The sequence below is a fragment of the Guillardia theta genome (assembly GCF_000315625.1).
Source record: "Guillardia theta CCMP2712 unplaced genomic scaffold GUITHscaffold_1, whole genome shotgun sequence".
Classification (NCBI taxonomy): Eukaryota; class Cryptophyceae; order Pyrenomonadales; family Geminigeraceae; genus Guillardia; species Guillardia theta.
In genome coordinates this window covers 103,472-124,911 of record NW_005434673.1, presented here as the reverse complement: position 1 = coordinate 124,911, position 21,440 = coordinate 103,472, and the positions used below count along the sequence as shown (strand labels likewise).

The 21,440-nt window shown below is 49.6% G+C and overlaps 6 protein-coding genes across 6 annotated transcripts in view; 2 read left to right on the top strand and 4 right to left on the bottom strand.

The window, feature by feature from the left end:
- GUITHDRAFT_98938 (hypothetical protein) overlaps positions 1–138 on the top strand; it is a gene marked incomplete at both ends in the record, with an annotated part of 996 nt that extends 858 nt beyond the window's left edge. Inside the window, one exon of the mRNA XM_005842079.1 lies at positions 19–138. Within this exon, the coding sequence (XP_005842136.1) occupies positions 19–138 (120 nt within the window). The remainder of the gene's footprint in view (positions 1–18) is intronic.
- A 79-nt stretch (positions 139–217) lies between these two features.
- On the bottom strand, positions 218–1,081 carry GUITHDRAFT_98937 (hypothetical protein; the record flags this gene model as incomplete). The annotated part of the gene is made up of 1 exon (XM_005842078.1): positions 218–1,081. The coding sequence occupies one exon, from the start codon at positions 1,079–1,081 to the stop codon at positions 218–220; it is 864 nt and encodes a 287-aa protein (XP_005842135.1).
- Positions 1,082–1,151: 70 nt separating this feature from the next.
- On the top strand, positions 1,152–2,243 carry GUITHDRAFT_98936 (hypothetical protein; the record flags this gene model as incomplete). The annotated part of the gene is made up of 5 exons (XM_005842077.1): positions 1,152–1,423; positions 1,503–1,670; positions 1,724–1,762; positions 1,922–2,062; positions 2,180–2,243. 5 exons carry the CDS (start codon positions 1,152–1,154, stop codon positions 2,241–2,243), a joined length of 684 nt encoding a protein of 227 aa, XP_005842134.1.
- Positions 2,244–2,297: 54 nt separating this feature from the next.
- On the bottom strand, positions 2,298–3,161 carry GUITHDRAFT_98935 (hypothetical protein; the record flags this gene model as incomplete). The annotated part of the gene is made up of 1 exon (XM_005842076.1): positions 2,298–3,161. The coding sequence occupies one exon, from the start codon at positions 3,159–3,161 to the stop codon at positions 2,298–2,300; it is 864 nt and encodes a 287-aa protein (XP_005842133.1).
- A 1,113-nt stretch (positions 3,162–4,274) lies between these two features.
- GUITHDRAFT_131420 (hypothetical protein) lies at positions 4,275–4,985 on the bottom strand (the record flags this gene model as incomplete). The annotated part of the gene is made up of 1 exon (XM_005842075.1): positions 4,275–4,985. One exon carries the CDS (start codon positions 4,983–4,985, stop codon positions 4,275–4,277), a length of 711 nt encoding a protein of 236 aa, XP_005842132.1.
- A 573-nt stretch (positions 4,986–5,558) lies between these two features.
- On the bottom strand, positions 5,559–6,322 carry GUITHDRAFT_98933 (hypothetical protein; the record flags this gene model as incomplete). The annotated part of the gene is made up of 2 exons (XM_005842074.1): positions 5,559–6,165; positions 6,216–6,322. 2 exons carry the CDS (start codon positions 6,320–6,322, stop codon positions 5,559–5,561), a joined length of 714 nt encoding a protein of 237 aa, XP_005842131.1.
- Positions 6,323–21,440: the final 15,118 nt, after the last annotated feature.

Sequence of the window (21,440 nt, the reverse complement as noted above, 5' to 3'; positions counted from 1 at the left end):
CAGAAGCTTGGAGCTCAGGAGCTAGCCCAGACGAGCTCGGTGCGTGTACACAACGGCGCAGGTACAGGATCTTGTGAGCATGACGGTACAAGGATCAGGGCTGTCTTCCGCGAAATGCATCACCGCAAGGGAGGCTAGGCGTGACCGCATGTACAAGCACTGACTGGGAATCAGAGACCTCGATACGATGCAGGGGCACGGCGGGGGCGAGCAGAAGTCACCATGTCTCCTTGACATCCGTAGGGTCTGTCGGAAGCGTGACGGAGCAACTGTCGTGGGACGAGGGGGCGGTGAGCTCATGGCTGGGCAGATCAAACCAAGCAGTCACAGGGTCGGCACACGTCACTGTAGTCGGAGGACAGCTTGGGAGCTCAGACAGAAGCCCGACGGTGCGAGCAGGGCACAGCTCATGCGAGGGATCGGAGTGGCTATCAGACTCGGCCGTCATCTGTAGAGCAGGACAATCAAGTGGCTCCAGCGCGCAGGTCACCTTGACAATACTGGAGACAGCCGCAAGCAGCACTGCCATGTACTCGACCGACCTCGCAACCATGAGCACAGCCGAGCCGGGCAACAGGGCCAGCACAGGGAGTGCAAGCGTCACCCTACACGGTGCAGGGCTTGGGAGCGGACAGGCATCGTCGGTCGGCCATATACAGGCATCTGCTTGCTCAGCCACAGACTGGGTAGGAGTGACAAGCGTCGTATGCTTGGCATCAGCCAGCACGGGCTCGAGCCTCCGAGCATCGGTGACGACGGGAGGGCAGGGAGGGTCCTTGACAGGGGCTGTATCGAGCGATAGGGTCACGCTGACGGCAGCAGAGAGGATGAATACAGCTGGATCAGGGTCGATGCAAGTGACGATCTGGGGATCGGGCCTGGGTCTGATGGACTTGTCATCCAGGGGTCGGGTAGGAGCCACCAGCATACCGGAGTCGACCTGGCAGTCAGAGACGGCAGTGACCTGCAGGGCTGCATCGGCCAGCGCGGCATGAGCAGGGGCTGTGGTGACAGTAGGGACAGGGGCAGCAGGGACGACGATGCAAGCATTATCCAACGATAGAGCGACGATAAGCAGCATCAGTAGAGCGAACAAGGCGGCGACGGGAAGCATACAAGTAACGATCCATGGTCAGGGCCTAGGTATCGCAATGAATAGCGACAAGACAAGGATAGCCGGTAGCGGTAGCGAGAGCACGGCGTGGACGTCGGAGACGGCAGTGTCATGCCAGCAGGCAGCAGGAGAGGGGAGGAGCATGCGGGTAGGGGTGACGGCAGGAGGGGGCGGGAGCGGAGGCACGGGGACGGAGGCGATCTCGGCAGACGGGGCGGGGGCGAGCGGGGTAAGGGAGGGCGGGAACAGGGCCGGGACGGGGTCGACGGGAGTGACGGTGTACGGGGCAGGGCTGGGGAGGTACGAGGGGTCAGGTCAAGGGCGGGGCGGGGGCACGGGGAGCGAGAGCACGGCGTGGACGTCGGAGACGGCAGTGTCATGCCAGCAGGCAGCAGGAGAGGGGAGGAGCATGCGGGCAGATCGTGCTTACTATCACTAGTCTGGTCGGGACGGGATCGGACCTGGTGTCGTATGATCGTGTGGATGTTTCAGGCGCTGTCGTGTCCAATCAGCCCTCAGCTTATGTTACGGTTAGGTTGCTAGGCAAGGGATACGGGTTGTCAAGCCAGAGCTTGTCGGCGTCGGTCATGACGGCTTGTCAAGCTACAGCATGGCAGTCGGAGTCGAGCCTGACGTGTCATGCGAGCGGTCTTGGCCCGGCAAGATCATCCGGGGCTACATTGACCGTAGGCGGGGTAGCAGGAAGAAGCGTCTCCGAGGCGATCACCTGGGACGGAGGAAGCTTGCGGAGGGCGAGCGTCAACGCACGCAGCACTGGCTCGGGGCTTGTGACTGTGACTGGACTAGGGCTTGGGACAGTGTCCCTGACAGGGAGGGGACAGTCCGGGTCAACAGCCGCAGAGAGCACATCATGGATGTCGGAGAGTGCGGTAGCTTGCAGGCTGTCGGGAGGATCAGGCGAAAGCAAATCGCTGGCGTTGACCGTGGGTGAGGCTGTAGCCACCATCACAGAAGCTTGGAGCTCAGGAGCTAGCCAGACGAGCTCGGTGCGTGTACACAACGGCGCAGGTACAGGGTCTGTGAGCATGACGGTACAAGGATCAGGGCTGTCTTCCGCGATGTCATCACCGCAAGGGAGGCTAGGCGTGTCCGCATGTACAAGCACTGACTGGGAATCAGAGACCTCGATACGATGCAGGGGCACGGCGGGGGCGAGCAGAAGTCACCATGTCTCCTTGACATCCGTAGGGTCTGTCGGAAGCGTGACGGAGCAACTGTCGTGGGACGAGGGGGCGGTGAGCTCATGGCTGGGCAGATCAAACCAGGCAGCCACAGGGTCGGCACACGTCACTGTAGTCGGAGGACAGCTTGGGAGCTCAGACAGAAGCCCGACGGTGCGAGCAGGGCACAGCTCATGCGAGGGATCGGAGTGGCTATCAGACTCGGCCGTCATCTGTAGAGCAGGACAATCAAGGGGCTCCAGCGCACAGGTCACCTTGACAATACTGGAGACAGCCGCAAGCAGCACTGCCATGTACTCGACCGACCTCGCAACCATGAGCACAGCCGAGCCGGGCAACAGGGCCAGCACAGGGAGTGCAAGCGTCACCCTACACTGTGCAGGGCTTGGGAGCGGACAGGCATCGTCGGTCGGCCGTATACAGGCATCTGCTTGCTCAGCCACAGACTGGGTAGGAGAGACAAGCGTCGTATGCTTGGCATCAGCCAGCACGGGCTCGAGCCTCCGAGCATCGGTGACGACGGGAGGGCAGGGAGGGTCCTTGACAGGGGCTGTATCGAGCGATAGGGTCACGCTGACGGCAGCAGAGAGGATGAATACAGCTGGATCAGGGTCGATGCAAGTGACGATCTGGGGATCGGGCCTGGGTCTGATGGACTTGTCATCCAGGGGTCGGGTAGGAGCCACCAGCATACCGGAGTCGACCTGGCAGTCAGAGACGGCAGTGACCTGCAGGGCTGCATCGGCCAGCGGGGCTTCAGCAGGGGCTGTGGTGACAGTAGGGACAGGGGCAGCAGGGACGACGACGCAAGCATTATCCAACGATAGAGCGACGATAAGCAGCATCCGTAGAGCGAACAAGGCGGCGACGGGAAGCATACAAGTAACGATCCATGGTCAGGGCCTAGGTATCGCAATGAATAGCGACAAGACAAGGATAGCCGGTAGCGGTAGCGAGAGCACGGCGTGGACGTCGGAGACGGCAGTGTCATGCCAGCAGGCTGCAGGAGAGGGGAGGAGCATGCGGGTAGGGGTGACGGCAGGAGGGGGCGGGAGCGGAGGCACGGGGACGGAGGCGATCTCGGCAGACGGGGCGGGGGCGAGCGGGGTAAGGGAGGGCGGGAACAGGGCCGGGACGGGGTCGACGGGAGTGACGGTGTACGGGGCAGGGCTGGGGAGGTACGAGGGGTCAGGTCAAGGGCGGGGCGGGGGCACGGGGAGCGAGAGCACGGCGTGGACGTCGGAGACGGCAGTGTCATGCCAGCAGGCAGCAGGAGAGGGGAGGAGCATGCGGGTAGGGGTGACGGCAGGAGGGGGCGGGAGCGGAGGCACGGGGACGAGTTCATCTTTTTATTCGTTTGATCTTGTTTTTTTGTCAGGGAGTTTTGGGTCTCAAAATTATATTTCTCATGGGTTATCCTATGCAGTAGTAGCAGGGGGAGTAAGGCTTTCTTCGTTTCAGCTACGTACAGGCTATTCCCATTGTGAGGCCTCTTTATGGATGTCAGACACATTAATACTTGGCAAAATTTCTTATGGATTTGGTTCATTTGGTTCTGTCGCCTTAGTACTTTCTTGCAGCAGATTAGAAAGTACGCATTCCGTCATTGCTTCATACGACATTCCCTCATTGTCGCACATGTCAAAGACCAATGTTTTTCATCATACAGAAGATCTCATGCTCAAAATGGTGTCTGGTGTTCAGCGGCCAGTTTCGTTGTCTTGTCGGGTAGGGCAAAGTGCGGCGGAGTCCTCAATATGGTTCTCTTCATCCAGTATTTTAGCAAGAAAATGTGCATCAACTGCTGTTAGCGAGAAAGCGCTTCTTAGCCTCGCAATATCTTTTGGAACTATTACTGAAGCATGGTCTACAGATTCTGATCATTTCTCAGCTGTCACTGCAACAAATCATGCTTCCTATAGATCACTCCAAATTAGCCTGACCTTGGGAATTCAGGATTATCGTAGTACAGTGGCAGCAAGAACTGCTGGGAGTGCATGCGAATTGACAGTTTGGACTAATGTCACCTCCGTCATGTGCAAAGGTGGTTCGTTGATGACAGCGTCGTTGACTGTCTTGCTTACAAATGGACTGCAAACGTCTTCGCTCACCGAGGCATTGTCAGCTGACTCCAGCTCATTGAGCACCCTGACGAGGATGAACCTCCCGTGCACCTCGTCGGTTAGGATAAGTCTCCAGGGCTCATTCTTCGGCATCTTTGCGGTGAGCTCAGTAGCTCGCGTAAGCAGCACTGCGCTCTCCTCTACAAGCTGGTTCTCCGACACCTCAACGGCGGGCATGGTATCCCAGATTGAGAAAAGCAGCTTGCGCCTACTCCTAACGACAGGCCATCGCACCTCGAGCATGACTGGTGCGGTATCTGCAGATACACCGCAGGTTGGAGCGAGCACGCGCTGGAACTCAGCAAGCACAGGGGGGGTTGTTGTTACGCTGCTTGGACGAGGGATAGGACTGGTATCAACATCACAAGGGACGCGGGTAGGAGGGACAGCGAGCGAGGAGACGAACTGGCTGTCGGAATCGGTGTTGAAATGTGTTACATCAGTGATATTCTCCTCATCAAGAAGGGTTGGTATCAGTGCAACGCTTCGAGTAGATACAGCATCTTCTGTCTTCTCGGTGGACTCTAGTACGTTGAAGGAATGCATCACTCATTCCTGCAATATTCCTTTCACAGGCGCAACTATGATATCCTTATCTGGAAATGATTTTGGGATGTATTCTTTTTCAGGACGTGTCAGGACTCATTCTTCAGGATCAGCATCAACTCAGTGGCAATCAGAGACACAAGTTGTATGTCAATCAGCATCAAGTGAATCGAAGACAAGAAGCTTGAAGTTGACGATTTCGGAGCTACAAGCTACTATCACGCATACATTGTCTATCGATGCACCCATTGTCAGGGCTATGCCATCGCAAAATTTTGGATGCCCTGCTTGTCACACAAAGCTAGTTTTTGGAAGCCTGCATTCATCATTTGATACAACTTTGGCTGCAAAGATTCATTCTACAACTTGTGAATCCACTGTATGGATATCATGCTCTTCTCTGTCTTTGCTTCCATCCTACAGCACAGCAAATACTCTGAGAATAATGATTACGTCTGCTATCAACACAGGGTCAACATCTGGCGTATTTTCATCAGATCTAGTTTCTATGAGTGCAGTCACTGCAAGATCAAATGCAAAACACTTGCAACCTGAAATCATATTAGCCAGCACTCAACGATTCATCTCCGCCCTCTCAACATATCGATCAAGATCAGGGTCAACCAGTTGTGAATTGACAGTTTGGACTAATGTCACCTCCGTCATGTGCAAAGGTGGTTCGTTGATGACAGCGTCGTTGACTGTCTTGCTTACAAATGGACTGCAAACGTCTTCGCTCACCGAGGCATTGTCAGCTGACTCCAGCTCATTGAGCACCCTGACGAGGATGAACCTCCCTTGCACCTCGTCGGTTAGGATAAGTCTCCAGGGCTCATTCTTCGGCATCTTTGCGGTGAGCTCAGTAGCTCGCGTAAGCAGCACTGCGCTCTCCTCTACAAGCTGGTTCTCCGACACCTCAACGGCGGGCATGGTATCCCAGATTGAGAAAAGCAGCTTGCGCCTACTCCTAACGACAGGCCATCGCACCTCGAGCATGACTGGTGCGGTATCTGCAGATACACCGCAGGTTGGAGCGAGCACGCGCTGGAACTCAGCAAGCACAGGGGGGGTTGTTGTTACGCTGCTTGGACGAGGGATAGGACTGGTATCAACATCACAAGGGACGCGGGTAGGAGGGACAGCGAGCGAGGAGACGAACTGGCTGTCAGACTCTTCAACGCTGTGCAAATCACCATCGATGCAAGTTTCTAGTTCAACGTTGCAAATCACCTCAGCTTACAAGTTGGGTTCTCAATCTCAAGCAACGTCTTTTGACAGTCCAAGGCTAAAAACGGTACGAACAACTGGTCTGTGCTCATACTTGACGCAATCAACATGCTCGAATCGTTTCCTCCGTATAAGGAATCAACGTAGTCTATGTCAATCGTATACTGAATATTGGTCTTGTCTATTCATGAATGGATGTGATGGGCTTGAGGGACCAATTGTTTACAGGTATTTGTTGAGCTCATGTAGTCTAGAAGACAGAAGACAAGGAATCAAGTTTCCGACCAACTATGATGTGCAACATGGCTCAGGTTACTATTACTTGGTTGTAGGTCAATCAAACACCTCGGTGGAAATTCTAGGGTCGGGGTTCGGGCATCTTTCTCAAACTCCACGAGTACAAGGAGGCTTCACAAACTCCGAAGCTACCCTTTGGCGTTCAGATTCTTCAATTCGATCGTTGATGTCTGCAGGCTCCGGAATTTCTCTCCGAGTTCAAATTACTACTTCACTGAGCATTGGAACAGCAACAGAAGCATTTGCATATCTTGGCAATGAAGTACAATATGCATCTTTTTCAAACCTTCCTCCTAGCGAGCAGATTATGGGAACTCACACTGCGGTTGGCATTTCGTTCAGCAAGTATGATAGCACTGTAACAATGAGAATAGGTCAATCAGCTTCCACACCAACCAGATGGAAATCAGACAGCATGCTCACATGCAAGAACGTCCGAGGATTGGGAGACGGCCTCACGGCAATCGTTACCATTCATCAGTTGGTTGGATCCTCGCAGAATCTGATCTCTTACGACTCTTTCTATGCTAAGACTCTGAGTGGTATTAAGTCCGTGACGATGATAGGGAAAAATTTCGGATTATTGCATTCGACAGTTGCGGCTCGCTTGGGAGCTTCATCGTGTGAACGGAGTTCTTGGCTCTCGGACACTGCTTCCCTGTGCCTGTGCAGCTCGGGCGTGAATGACTTTGACAGTGTCGTAGTTTCGATTCAATCCCAAATTCGAACAATGAGCCTCACTTTCACTTACCCTGCAATTGCGTTAGATAGATTAGAAGGTGACTCGAAATGCTCCGCCAAGAATCAGTCGCTTCTTGATACTGAAAATATTACCTCTTGTGTGCTTGAAGTCAATCCATCTGGTAAAAGTTCTCTGACATTGGTTGGTATGAACATGGGGTTCAATTCTTTCTCCTCTCGGGCAAGGGCTGGAAGTACAGCATGTGAGCAAAGCGAATGGTTTTCACAGAGCTCATTAGCTTGTAAAGTTTCTGCCGGTTTCTTTAAAGAGAATATAGCTTCGATTACGCTTTTGCAACAGATGAGTACTTTGCAACCCGTTTTTAACTATTCAGTACCGTGCGTGAACTCGAGTTTTCCAGTCAATGGTCCTCCTGTTGGGAACTTTGTTGTTACATTGTTCGGGTTGAATCTCGGAACGTCTGACTATTCTCTTTCTGTCTTCTTGAAGGAGACAAAGTGTGTTACATCGCAATGGCTTTCTGACTCCAGCATTTCATGTCTTGTCTCCAGTGGACTTGGAACTTCGGTGCCCTTTCGGATTTCTCCGTATTCCTGCTATACTCTATTTACTTACAACATGGCTGAAATTCGAAAAATTTCACCAAACAATCTCCCTAGTTTAGGGGGCCAATCTTACCCTCCGTTGGTCATAACTATCATTGGAAGGTAAGACTTGATGTAGTGTATCCATTTTGCGACTGACTTTTTATTTCAGCACTTTTGGGGTTTTCAATCCAGATCAACTCGAAGCAAAAATCGGCCCGACTAAATGTTATGACAAGAAGTGGCAAAGTGACAGCTCAGTGCTTTGCACCGCTCCAGCTGGCGATGCATTGTCCGGTAGCTTGAGGTATCGACCCAGTCTTGTCATTGAGGACAGAGAAAGTCAGTGGACTGGAACACCAGAAGCCAGTGTGAACTTTTACTATACCACAATACCTCTAGCTAAAGTTTCCTTCGATAACTTTCAAGCAGGTTTTCACACACTTCTCCGAATTCAATCGATTGCTCCCGGACAGCTGCCTGAAGTTTCGAAATTTCATTTGAAAGTGGATGGAAGAATAGCCCTTACGTCGCTCTCAGCTCAAATAGCGACAGGTGATGACGGCAAACTGCTTGTGACTCAATCAAATCCGTTCGGAAAATGCTTTGACTCGATCGAGAATGGAACAAACATCTCGACATGTGTTTCCACAAATGGATGTCAAATTGATCTGCACCGTCGTTGCGGAGCGAATGGGTGTCCTGTAGAAATGTCATGGGCTGAATCCAATGGTTTCTGTGAAGTCTTGGATGCCCACTTGTGCAGCATGGAGGAGCTCAAGCAAAGTCAAAATCAACTTGAGAGAGCTGGATGCCTGGTTGAGAATGATTATGGATGGTGGACATCCACAACATGCAATAATACTATCGAAGCCAATTACACATCCTTCGTGGTACTGAAGTTGATGAATGGAATTCTTAATGAGACCTGCAATCCGATTATGAAGAATGAGAGTGCTCCTGCAAACATCTCTAATCTTGTGAAGATTGAATATCTTCCAGTTTGCTGTGCAAATCAAAGACCCAAACAAGAACTGATTTTCAAAAGATACGGCGGTTCGCACCTTCCCGCGGGTTCAATATGGGAAATCATGATTCCAACCCTTGTTCCTTCTGTTGCAGGTGAAGTACAAAACGCATCTGTTGAGTTCCGTACCACTGAATCAATCATGCTGTATCCATCTCAATCCATCAAATTTTCTCCGATTTTGCCAGGACCATCGTCTCCCAACAGTATTTTCCATGTTGCAACAGACCTGAATCAGATGTTCATTGGCATAGCGGGGAGAACTTACACGTCATTAGTGGTTACTCGGGACATATACGGGAATCCGCGAACTTTGAGTCCCGCGTCTCCGACATTATTCACCATCAGCTTTGACCCTGTGGGACAAGGATTGCTGACTGATGCTCGGAACGGGACCTTGATAGCAACTTATATGGCTACATTTGCTGGTTCCTACACCCTCTCAATTCTGTGCGGATCGTTCCACATTCAAGGCAGTCCCATCTCTTCTAGGATTCAAGCGTCTTCAATTGATATCAAAGCTTCGTTTACTTCCTTCAGCACTGGTTTCAATCAGGGGGTCGCTGGATCCTCCCGTGATCTCGTTGTTGTCCCAAAAGACACTTTTGGAAACACAATTCTTGAATCGATGAATTTCTCTGTTTTGATCGCATCGAAAACGGATGACAGCAATTTAGCATTTCAAGTGATTGGAAATCAGAAGTTCATATTTGCAATCACGAGAAGTGGGCAGTATTCGCTGAGTGTCAAATATGGCATCAGTGACATTGGGTCGTCCACACTGCTTCAACTTTTCCCTGAAATCGTGGATGCGAGCGCAAGCCTGATATTCGATGCTTCTGGTGGCTCGATCAAAGACAAGGTCACCTTTTGGATAAGGTCCAGGGATAAATATGGGAATAACGCTGGCTCGACAACCGAAGATTGGAAAGTCTTTCTGCAGCCAGCAGTATCTACTGTCAAGATATCGGCGGTTGGCAATGGCTTATATGGAGCAAGCTTTGCAACGACGGACTACGCTATCAATTTAACGGTCTCTGTGGTTCTTCGAGGTACACAACATGCCTCAATTAGTCCTTTTATCTTTGAGATCGTAGCAAATCCCGGAGCACCCGATGCATCAATGAGCATGATAACCGGTGAGGGCGATGGCAATCCAGCTGTGATTCAAACACAGATAGCAGGAGTGAGAACCATCTTCCTTGTAGTCATCAAAGACAGAAAAGGAATAAGGCTGATTTCAGGAGGATATCCCGTGAGTTTTAGGATCGATTCAGGTGTTGTAAGGAACTGTACAGACCGTCAAGATGGAACCTATACCGCGGAATTCATACTTACAAGGGCAAGTCAATACCAGATTCGGGTATTCCTTGCATCTGAAAATATCAAGGGAAGTCCATTCAACATAACTTACGTTCCGAATATCACAAATGCTTCGAATTGTCGCATTCAAGGGAGTGCTGTAAGTCTCGCTACGGTGGGAACTGCCGCATCGTTTTCTATCACGAGCTTTGACACTTACGGAAACCCAGTGTTGCAGGATGGCACTCTCCTATCTGATTCCTTTGAAGTATTTCTCAGAATTGGGAATGAGATATCGACCCTATCAGTCTCGTATTCTTCTTTCAAACACATCTGTCAATACTTGGTGACAAGAGCTGGACTGTATGTGCTTGAAATAAGACTCCAAAGCAGTGCTCGACAGGTTCAAGGAAGTCCGTTCAACGTCTCTGTGTTGCCCAGCATCCCCAGTGCCAAAGCTTCGACATTCTCTCTTTCGACTTCTCCGATTCAGGCGGGTCAACCGAGGCTTTTTACTGCCTTCATGGCTGACATATTTGGAAATGAGAACTACAATGTGACAGCAAAGTTTGAGGTCTCTGTTATCCCGTCGTCAGGTTCATGTGATCAATGGCCATGCCTTGAAGTATACGAGTCTCAGCAACCCACCAAGTCGAACCCCGGATTGCGAGAATACAACATATACTTGACCAAAGCTGGACAATATTCAGTGCAAATATCATTGTTCCAGCAACCGATTCCATCTTCACCAGCTACTATTAGCGTTGTTTCTTCTAAGATGGAACTCGAGAAGACGATTCTGAACATTTCATTTGTGAATTTCAATATTGTAAGAACTCGTGAGCAAGTCTATTTACTGATGCAATCCAGGGATACATTTGAGAATAATCTTACAACTGGAGGCTTATCGTTCTCAATTCAATTCACAGATACTCCAGGAAACATGGTTGTGAAGTCCAGCATAACTGATTTACAAAACGGTGCTTACATCATCACATGGCTCCCTACCTCAAAGGGCACTTACCTTGCAACAATCTATTCCTTCTCGGACAACAAGCAGCTCTCACGGATCCTACAATTCTACGCAATTCCAGGCCTCACAAATTTAAGTGTTTCAACCTACGATCCTTCGGTTCCCAACGCTCTAATCGCCGGATCATCATTCACCGTTGGAATCCTTGCGAGAGATTCAGAACTATTGGTAAAACCTGATCCTTTTGCTTATCAACGAGGATGGGAAATGCTGGATACAATGATGCTGGTGTTGAGCAGTATTTCGAGCACCGCCAATGTGTCGTGTCCATTTGTACAACTGAGATATTATTGCACTCCTCTTCTGACACAATCTGGAATGTACCAGGTTGTAGTATACTTATTCGATAACAAAGGCATCCTTCAATCATTTCCCAGGCTTCCTTGGTCGGTCCAGGTATATGCCGATCGCGCAAGTGCAGACAAAAGTACTTTTTCGGTCATTTCAACCGCTACCGCTGGTGTGCCAATTTCAGTGAGCATAACAGCAAAGGATTCGTATGGAAATCCCACGGTGTGGAATGCATTTACAAATATTGACAAGGAGTATATCTTCGAGGTAAGAAATCTTCTTGGAAGTGCAGTTCCTTGTCCATACACAACAGGTTGCCTGCAAAACAATCTTGATGGTTCTTACACAGCAACTACCGTGATTACCAGATCCGATTCTTTCAAGGTTTACATTTCCACTTATGGAAAGAACTTGCCTCTGATACCATTTCAAATTACCGTTGCACCTAGCTTTCCTTCAGTTGCAACTACAAAACTGTCAATCGCGAGTGACTACCTTCCACTCAGCCAGGCAACAGCTGGAGTTCTGAAAATGTTTAACCTGAATATGTTGGATACTTTCGGCAACTTGATTCGGAACATCGGAAGCGCCATCTCGTTTACAGCAACAAGCATTCCCGACGCCAACGGAAAAGTGAATACTATTTCATTGCCCGCAGTAGCACTAGATGGAGGCGCCTATCAGTTTCCTCTTACCCTGACAGTTGCGACGACGTATACCATATCCGTGAGAGTGCTGATAGCAAGCCTGTGGAGCGACGTGATCGGGTCCCCCTTTACCATGAAAGTCGAAACGTCGACCATCTATGCACCTGAGTGTATCGCATCCGGAGCTGGACTCAGAAGCGCCGTCAAAGATGAGATCGCGACATTTTCAGTGCAAGCACGTGACAAATTTGGAAATTTCATTCCTATTTCAGGAGTTGTTTTCACAGCCAAATTTGTAGGCTTTTCGAATACATTCAATAGCATAGAACTATCTCCAGGCCTCTTCGAAATAAGGTATACATTACCGAGAACTGGAAGTTTTGTCTTCTCAGTTTCTCTCGGTCAAGGCTGTGCTGAAAAGGTTATCAGTTTGTGCCTCGTCAAAGATAATCCTTTCAGCGTGAGAGTTCTCACCAACGTTGGTCCCATCTCAGAACAAACAACTGTGATAATAGATGCAGGCTTTGATTTGAGATCTGCAATCTCAAATAATCCGATTCGCGTGCAAGCCTATGACAGCAATGGCCTGAAATTGTTGAATGAAGACATTCAGATACAAAGTGTAAGGATGATGTACATGATGGATAGCAAAATGGCATTTGGTACACACGTAGGAGATGGGCTTTTTGCCTACTTCCCCAATGCTACAAGATCGGGAGTATATCAGCTCTCAATTCAAATACAAGTACCAAACCTCAATGATCGTCATATTTTGGGAAGTCCGTTCTCAATTCGCGTCATTCCTGGTCCCACTGATCCTACCCTTACGTCAGTGCAATGGAGTGTAACTGCGCGATTCCCAGCAGGAACTGCTCAAAATTTCGTCATAGTGCCAAAAGATTCGATGGGCAATCTGCAGGTGTATGACACCCAGGGAATTCTCGGCAGGGTGAGTGACGGTTATGACTTAAGTGTCAATGGAGAAAAATGCCCTCAAGAATATTCCGAGACGAGAATTTCATGTGGCAGCTCTCAGGCAGCAGTAGTTCCCATCATGGACAACCAAACATCGATCTTCAGCTACGGCATCAAGTTTCGAGCCCTCGTGTCATCGTCTTATAGACTTTCATTGAGCCTGAATACACAGTTTGTTGCGTCGGCAACTTTCACGGTTGTTTCATCAGGATGGGATGCAACGACAAGCATTGTGAATGGACCGGGTATATCATCCTCGACCGCGGGAGTTTTTTCATTTGTTACGTTGACAGGGTTTGATTCGTTCGGAAATCAGCTTGAAGTTTCACCAAGTGTGAGTCCGACAGCAGTCCTATCCATGGTACTAAACAATAGTCTCGTTCTTGATACAATCAGTTTGATCCCGCAAGTGCGGAGACTGGGTGTTTGGGATATATCTTGGACTTTCACACGAGCTGGGAGGTACTCTCTCCGTATTGGCACATTTTCGCGGGAGGGTACATTCCTGCACTCTATTGGATCACCATTCAACATCGATACCATGCCTGCAGCTCTCGAAATCACCAACACGATTGCCATCGGGCAATCGTTGAGCAGAGGAAAGGCTGGAGTCATATCATCCTTCTACATTCAGGCAAGAGACCGCTTTAGCAATGCTATATCAACAGGTGGGATTTATTTCAACATCTTCTTCGAAGGGCCTCCTTTTTTCTATCCATCATCTGTACAAGATCTTGCCAGCACAACAAGTAAGGCAACATTCAATCCTGAAGTGACTGGCCAATATCTCGTGGGATACGTTACAACTGTCACCGGCAATTACAAGATACATGTCAGGTGGGGGTCCAACCCCATCAAGGGCAGCCCCTTTGCCCTGCTGGTTGAGGGCGGACAAACGTGTGCGACTTTATCAAAACTAATAGGAGCGATGCTAACAACATGCACAGCTGGTGTAGCCGCAACCTTTGGCGTGCTCACGAAAGATGCGTTCTCCAACGTAGTGTTCAATGAGGCTGATAGATTCACTTTGGACTACATCCCAGCAAATGTTCGAGACCCTAATGATTTCGCTATCCTGCCGCAGGTTCAATCTCAGGCCGTTTGTCTGCAAGGAAATTCGTACAACTCCCCTTGTTCCACGTCCAGCATTCTTAATGGCTGCCCGTCGAGTGTTTGCGGACGGAAGGGTGGTTACTACTTGACAATTTCGGGAACTTACGCTCTGACTGTGTTTGCGAATTTGGAGCCGGTGAACCGAGTTCCCCTTGCGGTCATCGCAAGATCGACAGTCTTCTTGGCGCAGTCCACAGTTCTTTCTGGCAGTGGACTTGCTGATAGTCAAGTTGGAACTTCGCTCTCCATCGTCTTACAGCTCAGGGATAGATTCAGCAATAATTTGCTGAATGAACAAGGATTGGTCAAAGTCCAGGATGTCACAGCTGGTATTAGTTACTCTTCAGTAGCAATACCGACTATTGTGCAATCATTCAACGAAATTTACATACGCAACCTCAATCAAGGTCGATTTGAAATAGCATATACTCCTACTATAGCGGGGTCGTACTTCATCAGTATCAGTGTGCTCAATGTGCCCTTGATTGCAGATGTTGTCAGGATTCAAGTAGTCTCTGGACAAGCTTCAGCTCCACAGACACAGCTAACTCTCTCAAGCAGCACAGCAACAGCTGGAGTACAAAGTGCTTTCATAATCTTGCCCAAAGATTTGTACGGAAACACAGCTCAGAAGGGACCTTTGTCTTTCTCAGTTTATTTTCAATTATCAAATGTAAGATCGATCAGCCCAATCATCGTCAATGCTCTGATCCAGAGCTCAACTACAAGTGTTCAGGTGCAAGGGAGATTCACCTGTACCATCTCAGGGTTGTACAGAATCGTTGGAAGTCTCAATGGAATCCTAGTCGGCACAAAGTCAGTGTCTGACACACTCCTCACTGTATTACCCGGTCCGGAGAGTTTTTATTCCGCATCTGTTTCTGGTGAGGGAGTCATAGGAACGCAGTTCGGTTCAGAAGTCACGTTTGGAATCGAAACCAAGGACAGCTACGGCAATTCTAGAATCCTCACTACTCCTCAGATGTTCAATGTGGGATTGAAAGTGAACCCTGCTGAAGCCAAATATCAACTTTCGAGCGCTCTGATACAAGGAATACAGGTTGTCACATATCAAGTCGACATGTGAGTCTTTTCGTTTTGGATTCTCTCATGTAACATTTTTGCAGGCCCTCGAAGCTCAACTTTGTGATAGACCGAGAAAGCCAGTTCTTGCTGGAATTCAACGCCACGATCTCTACAGACTTGGGTCCTCCGGTGGCTGAGAAGATGATTTTCACAGGCGCTTCGATCGTACAGCCCTCCTCGACTACGAGCGTACAGGCTCTTGGAACGGCAGGGATCCAGACCTACGACATCGAAGCAAGAAACAGCCGCGGTCAAAGTATCCGCCTAGCAGGTGCAGCCAATACAAGTGATTTTGCAATCCAAGTGAAAGGCCCCACATCCCCTCCACCAGGCGTTGTTGAGACGTGCAAGGCTCCTCCCTGCATCGGAAAGTTCTGGTTTGGAGATGCAACCATCGGGGGTCTCTTTCGGGTCTCTTTCCTTGCCACAGTGAGCGGGTTTTACAACGTGGACAACTTGTTCAAGGGCTCAATCGTTGGAGCTGGCAATGGCAGAGTAGTCTTCCAGGTGAATCCAGGGGTGCCATATGCTTCAAATTGTATGGCTGCTGGAACGAGCATCACAAGCTCGACGGCAGGAGTTCTTTCATCCTTTCAGCTTCTATCTTACGATCAGTACTCCAATCCGATTCAAGTAGATGGAACGACTGAAATCTCCTCTTTCCTCATCCGAATCAACAACTGCACTGCATGCATCAACGCCCAAGTCATCAACCCCGCTCTTGAGGTAAATCGTGGTTTACGCGCTAGTGGAACACGCCTGACCTGCGTCCCAGGTTCCAAGAGTTGAATATTACTCGACGGGTAAGTTTAGCTTGTAACTTTTTTTGTCTTGATTTTTCTTGATTGCCTTACAGTCGCAGGCACTTATTCCTACACCATATATCTCAGAGGTTCAGATGGTGTGGACCGAGCAATCTTTGGTCAACCAAGCTCTATCTCGATTTTTCCAGCCGTCGTTCAGCCTACGTACAGCAATTTTACTCCCTCGATATCTAGCCTGATTGCGGGAAATCCTATACAATTTACAATCTTCGCAAAAGATATATTTGGAAACGTACAATCCAATAAGCAAGACAATTTTATCGTATCAGTGATTGAATTGAGATTCAACCGAGAGATCATACGTACGTACAGCACAGCCAGCAGGACATTGAATGGAATATACTTCGCCTCTCTAGCAAATGAGCGAGCAATCACGATTAGTGGAAGTTATCAAATCAGTGTGGAGATGGTTCAAGCTGGACTAGTTTTTGCACACATCTCTGGAAGCCCATTCAGTCTGACCACATCTCCTAATGCTCCCAATGCTTCAAGCATCTTCTTGTCGCCAACTCCAGAAGTTTTACCCATAGCCACACGAACAAGCTCGTTCTGCTTGGTATCGACGGATATATACGGGAACAGCAGGCAGCTAAGTGAAAATGAAGTGAAATTGCTCAACCTGACGGCAGTGGGCAAGAGCAGTGATCCACGTTGGCCAGTTATCATATGCGTCACCAGTGTCACCTTCACTGCCTCTCCTGACTATGGCGGCCAATGGTGCGCGACGTTCACTTGCAACTTCCCAGGGATAGCTGTAGTTTACATCTCATTCAACTCTCGAAATATCTCCGGAAGCCCTTACGTCTTTCCTATAGCAAAGCGCGAAGGTCCAAAACTCGTAGTCGCACAATTCCAAGAGTCAGGAGCTGCTTTTGATATTATCTTTGATCGTGATACTGATCAGGGAGGGGTGAGAGGAATTGTTTCTTGCGAGTTGTTGCTGGATGCAACCACTGTTGCCACTCTCGGATTTCAATCCTCTTGTGTCTGGTTGAATACTATCACCCTCCGAGTCACCTTAGGAGCCCGAGCAACCATCCGCGTGGGTTGGACCGTGACTCTTGCTAAGCAGACCATTCAGACGCTACTGAAAGATTCAGACTGGACTGAGGGAGACACCTCCCTGCAGCCTCCGACCATCGTGCCTCTCCCAACCATCGTCGTGCGGACTTCATCCTTCATCTCATATTGCGATGACGTCATCATTGATGCAACGTCCTCCTACGGGGGAGGAGGCAGATCCATGGCTTTCACGTGGGGAGTCTTGCCAGGACCGTTCACCACAAACCTGGCCTCGTACCTCAGAAGCATCGTCATCGGCTCCAACCTCACCATTCCAAACAGCCTGCTCGTTCCAGGAGCGACGTATGTTTTCGTCTTGAGAGTAGAGAATGTATTTGGAGGATCGACAGAATCACAGATTCGAATCACCGTGTCAGATTTACCTATTCCATACATATTCATCCTTGGTTCTGGCACTAGAAATATTGACAGGCGAAAAGATATCATACTTGAAGGTTATGCCGCAATCTCTCTCTGTGAATTGAACTCTTCCAATCTGACAGCAGAAGACACATCCATGACATTCGAGTGGACAATCACATCACCTGACAAGTTTCCATTGGATGAAACAACATTCCAATCGCGGAAGCTGCTCATTCATGCGACAGACTTGGTAGTTGGAAACCAGTATAGCTTACAATTGAAAGGTTTCATGAACAAAAACCCGAACCTGTATGGACTTGGCAATGTCACTGTGATTGTAGATGCCAGTCCAATATCTGCATTCATCGACGGCGGGAGTCGTTCAATATTCTTCTTCGATGATTTGGCTTTGGATGCTTCTGCTAGTGATGACCCTGACCTGACGCCAGACCCTTGGTCGTTCACTTGGAATTGTGAGATTGTGAACAGCACAGGCACTCCTTGCTTTGATGATACAACTGGAATCTTGTTCACCGAATCTCCCAAGATCATGATCCCAGGCGGATTGCTGGCTCCGGGCTACACCTATCGCTTTATAGTCAATGCTGTCAAGGGTCCTGGGCCACGATACGATTCAACCTTCGTGGATATCAACGTCTTGTCGGGATCCAAAGACGCCAATCCTGTCACTCCTGCAAACGTATTCGACAGCACGATTGAAATTTACATCAAGCCTCCGGCTCAAAAGAAGATTTCTGCCGTAACCCCCTTCATGCTGCAAGGACAGGTCAAGAAGCCTGCGGACAAGGGCTTTGACTTCTATTGGACCATACTGTCGGGAGATTTGACGCCAGGCTTCAAAACTCTGACTACTCTTCAGAATCGCTTCGTTGTATTCGCCGCTGGCTCCTTCTATTCGGGCAAAACTTACACAGCTCGATTGACATGTGCCGTGCAGGGCGAGGCAAAGTACAGTTATGCTGACATCAGCTTCACGATAAACAGCGTGCCTGCATCAGGATACTGTAGACTGAACACAACACAGGTGGTTGCCTTGCAAGAACCGATGGAAGCAAGCTGCTTCGAATGGGCAGATAGTCCAGGGGATGAGCCGCTTTCATACAGTTGGAGGACTTACCTCAACATCTCAAACTTGGAAAGTTTCACACTAGTGACAAGGGCGTCAGTCTCGAACGTTCAGACCATCAGGCTGTCGCCTCCGGATGGTTTGCAGTACTTGTCTGCTCAGATCTGTGACATCTACAACGGTTGCGCCATGAGCGAGTTGACGCGAGTCCTCGTCTTGCCGCCCAATGAGACTCTCGTGGTGGGCGGGTCAATGGGTACATTAGGGAATGCTCTGAATGTCGGGGATGAATCCAGCGCTTTGCAGACGATCTTCGGGATCAGTGAATCTATACATTCAAACACGAAGAAAGGAAACAGAAGATTGTTGGCTGATGAGTATCAGGCGATCAAGGACACGCTGATCTCTGCTACTGACTCTCTCCTCACTAAAGCTGCACTTGACGACAAGGCCATCGAGCAGTACTCTGGGTGTCTCAGCACAGCTATGCAGATAGTGGAATCGCCTTCGGGTGAGAGTAGAAACCAGACCAGGCAGCTGATTGAAAAGCTCATGACGAGCTCACTGGCTCTCCAAGTCGACTCGATGAATTCATTCAACAATTTCGCCAACATGGTTGGGTTTGGGATTAAAGAGACGTTGGCTCAGAACGGCTCGCTTGCAGAGGCTGAGCTCGCGAGGAATCAGCTTGAAGGACTGAGCTCTGTCGTGCTGGCTCAACGAGTTCCTGGTCAAGATTTTGTGAGGTTGACGACAGGGCAGGTTCCCATCACCCTCGCCAAACTCTCAGAAGACTCGTCGCAGACCAACGGACTCTCTCTGGCTCTCGCCTCTGGCGGCTTCTTCTCCCTACCGCAGGAGGGGGTGGGGAATCTTTCAACGAGTGGAGTGACGTTGAAGATGTTCGAGTTCGATCCATCGACCAACATTCACACAGCAAGCAAAGACAAGCAGGACGTGCTCGGAGGGTCCATCATGTATGAGCTGGTTGGCCTCTCAGTCACTACCTTGAATCCGATTCGCTTTCGGATCCCACTAAAACAATCGTCAACCGTCACGAATGCCTCCAACACTAGCACACAGAATGCAACTTCCGTGGAAACTTGTACATACTGGGACAACCGTACAAACCGATGGACAGGAACAGGATGTGCAGTCAAAGGAATCGAAGAAGAAGCGATTGTGTGCGAATGCTTTCATCTCACTGAGTTCACAGCTCTGGGGTCTGCAGGTAATGTGGAGATCAGGACGGTCGATCCGATCGGCGACAGCGCGGCTCTTCTAGCAGCGAGTGGTGTTCAATTGATCATCATATTTGCTATGGCCAGCATCTTTGCCCTCTACTTCTTGGCGATCTTCATCGGAACGCGCAGAGATTTTCTAGATTATGCTATTTTTGCCAAGTCACCAGCAAAATACATGAGATCTTTTGATGCAAAGTTGAAAACATCGAAATATTCGCTGGTGAACGAGATACAACGAATGATGGCGGAGAAACATGTTATCTATCACATCATCAGAAGTCGACCTTACTCTGCTCTCACTCGACCTCAAATGATCACCACATTCTTCTGCTTTGTTGCTTCAAGCATGACTGCCAACGCTATCTTCTACGGAGTTCAGCCTGCTGGGCCAGGCGAAGCCCTCAGAAACGGAGTTCTGTCTAGCTTGATAACCATTCCAAGCACAATCTTCTTCGTGATGATCTTTCGTAAGGCGAGGAAACGAGAAGCGAAACGAGGTGAGCCCGTCAAACGAAGGTCAAGCCTGAGAAGCTTCGGCTCCTTCTTGAAACCGCAAATGTCGCAACGTCGAAAGAAGTCGAAGAAGAATATGGTGGTAAGCAAGTCAGCTCTAGAGACTGAATCATCTCAATCCAGCATCCTCAATCGACTTGGAAGACTTTCAACAAGATTCAGGTTCTCCTCTCGGATCCAACCAATTGTTGAAAAGCATGAGAGAGACGTGATCCTCGAGCGAAAGGCTCACGCTTACTACGAGCGACAGATCATAAGAGTTCAACGAGCAAGAATGGCTGCAGCGAAAATGAAGGGGGTCCAACATGCAGTGGGTATCAGGAGCTGGTGGTTGACACCTCGAGAAGGGCCAGACGGGGCTGTGTATCGAAAGCCAGACTTCGTCAAGACCGTGCGAGCTTTGATAGCTGCCAAGAAGGCTTCCAACGTCTTTCTGTCTCATCTGAAGAGTCGAAATACCTTGGGGTACAAGTTGAGAACTGCGCTCGAGAAGAATGCAGGGATACCTCCGAAGCCGTCGAAGTTTGTCTTCACCAAAGAGGCAAGTTTGCTCCGAAACGTCCCTCCTCTACCGAGTTGGGTCACTTACTTTGCCTACACCCTGGCGGTTTGCTTCATGGCCTTCTGTATTTACTTGAACATGCTGTTCGCCGTCACCTTCGAAGAGATCATGGCGGTCGGGTGGGTAACGGGATCGTCGCTGAGCACAGTACAGAAGCTTCTCATCACAGACCCGATCAACGTGATCCTGACCTTCATCGCGCTCTTCCTGCTCCAGAAGTATTTCGACATGCAGCAGGCTGAGGCTCGCAGGAGGCTGCGCATACGCGCCATGATCATCCGTGACACCGCGATCAACCTTTTGATGAAGAAGCGACAGAAAGACGTCAGCGCCTTCTCCACCATCGTAGACGACTTTGCCGCAGATCTTTGCTTCCTCCCCGGCAATCTCCATTCACACAGTGAGGGCATCTACATGCACAGAACCCTGGACGCCATCTTTGAGTACTCGAGCAAACTGCTCGGAGTCAACGAAGATTGCAAGGGAGTGCTCTATTGGATTGGAACGTCCCATGG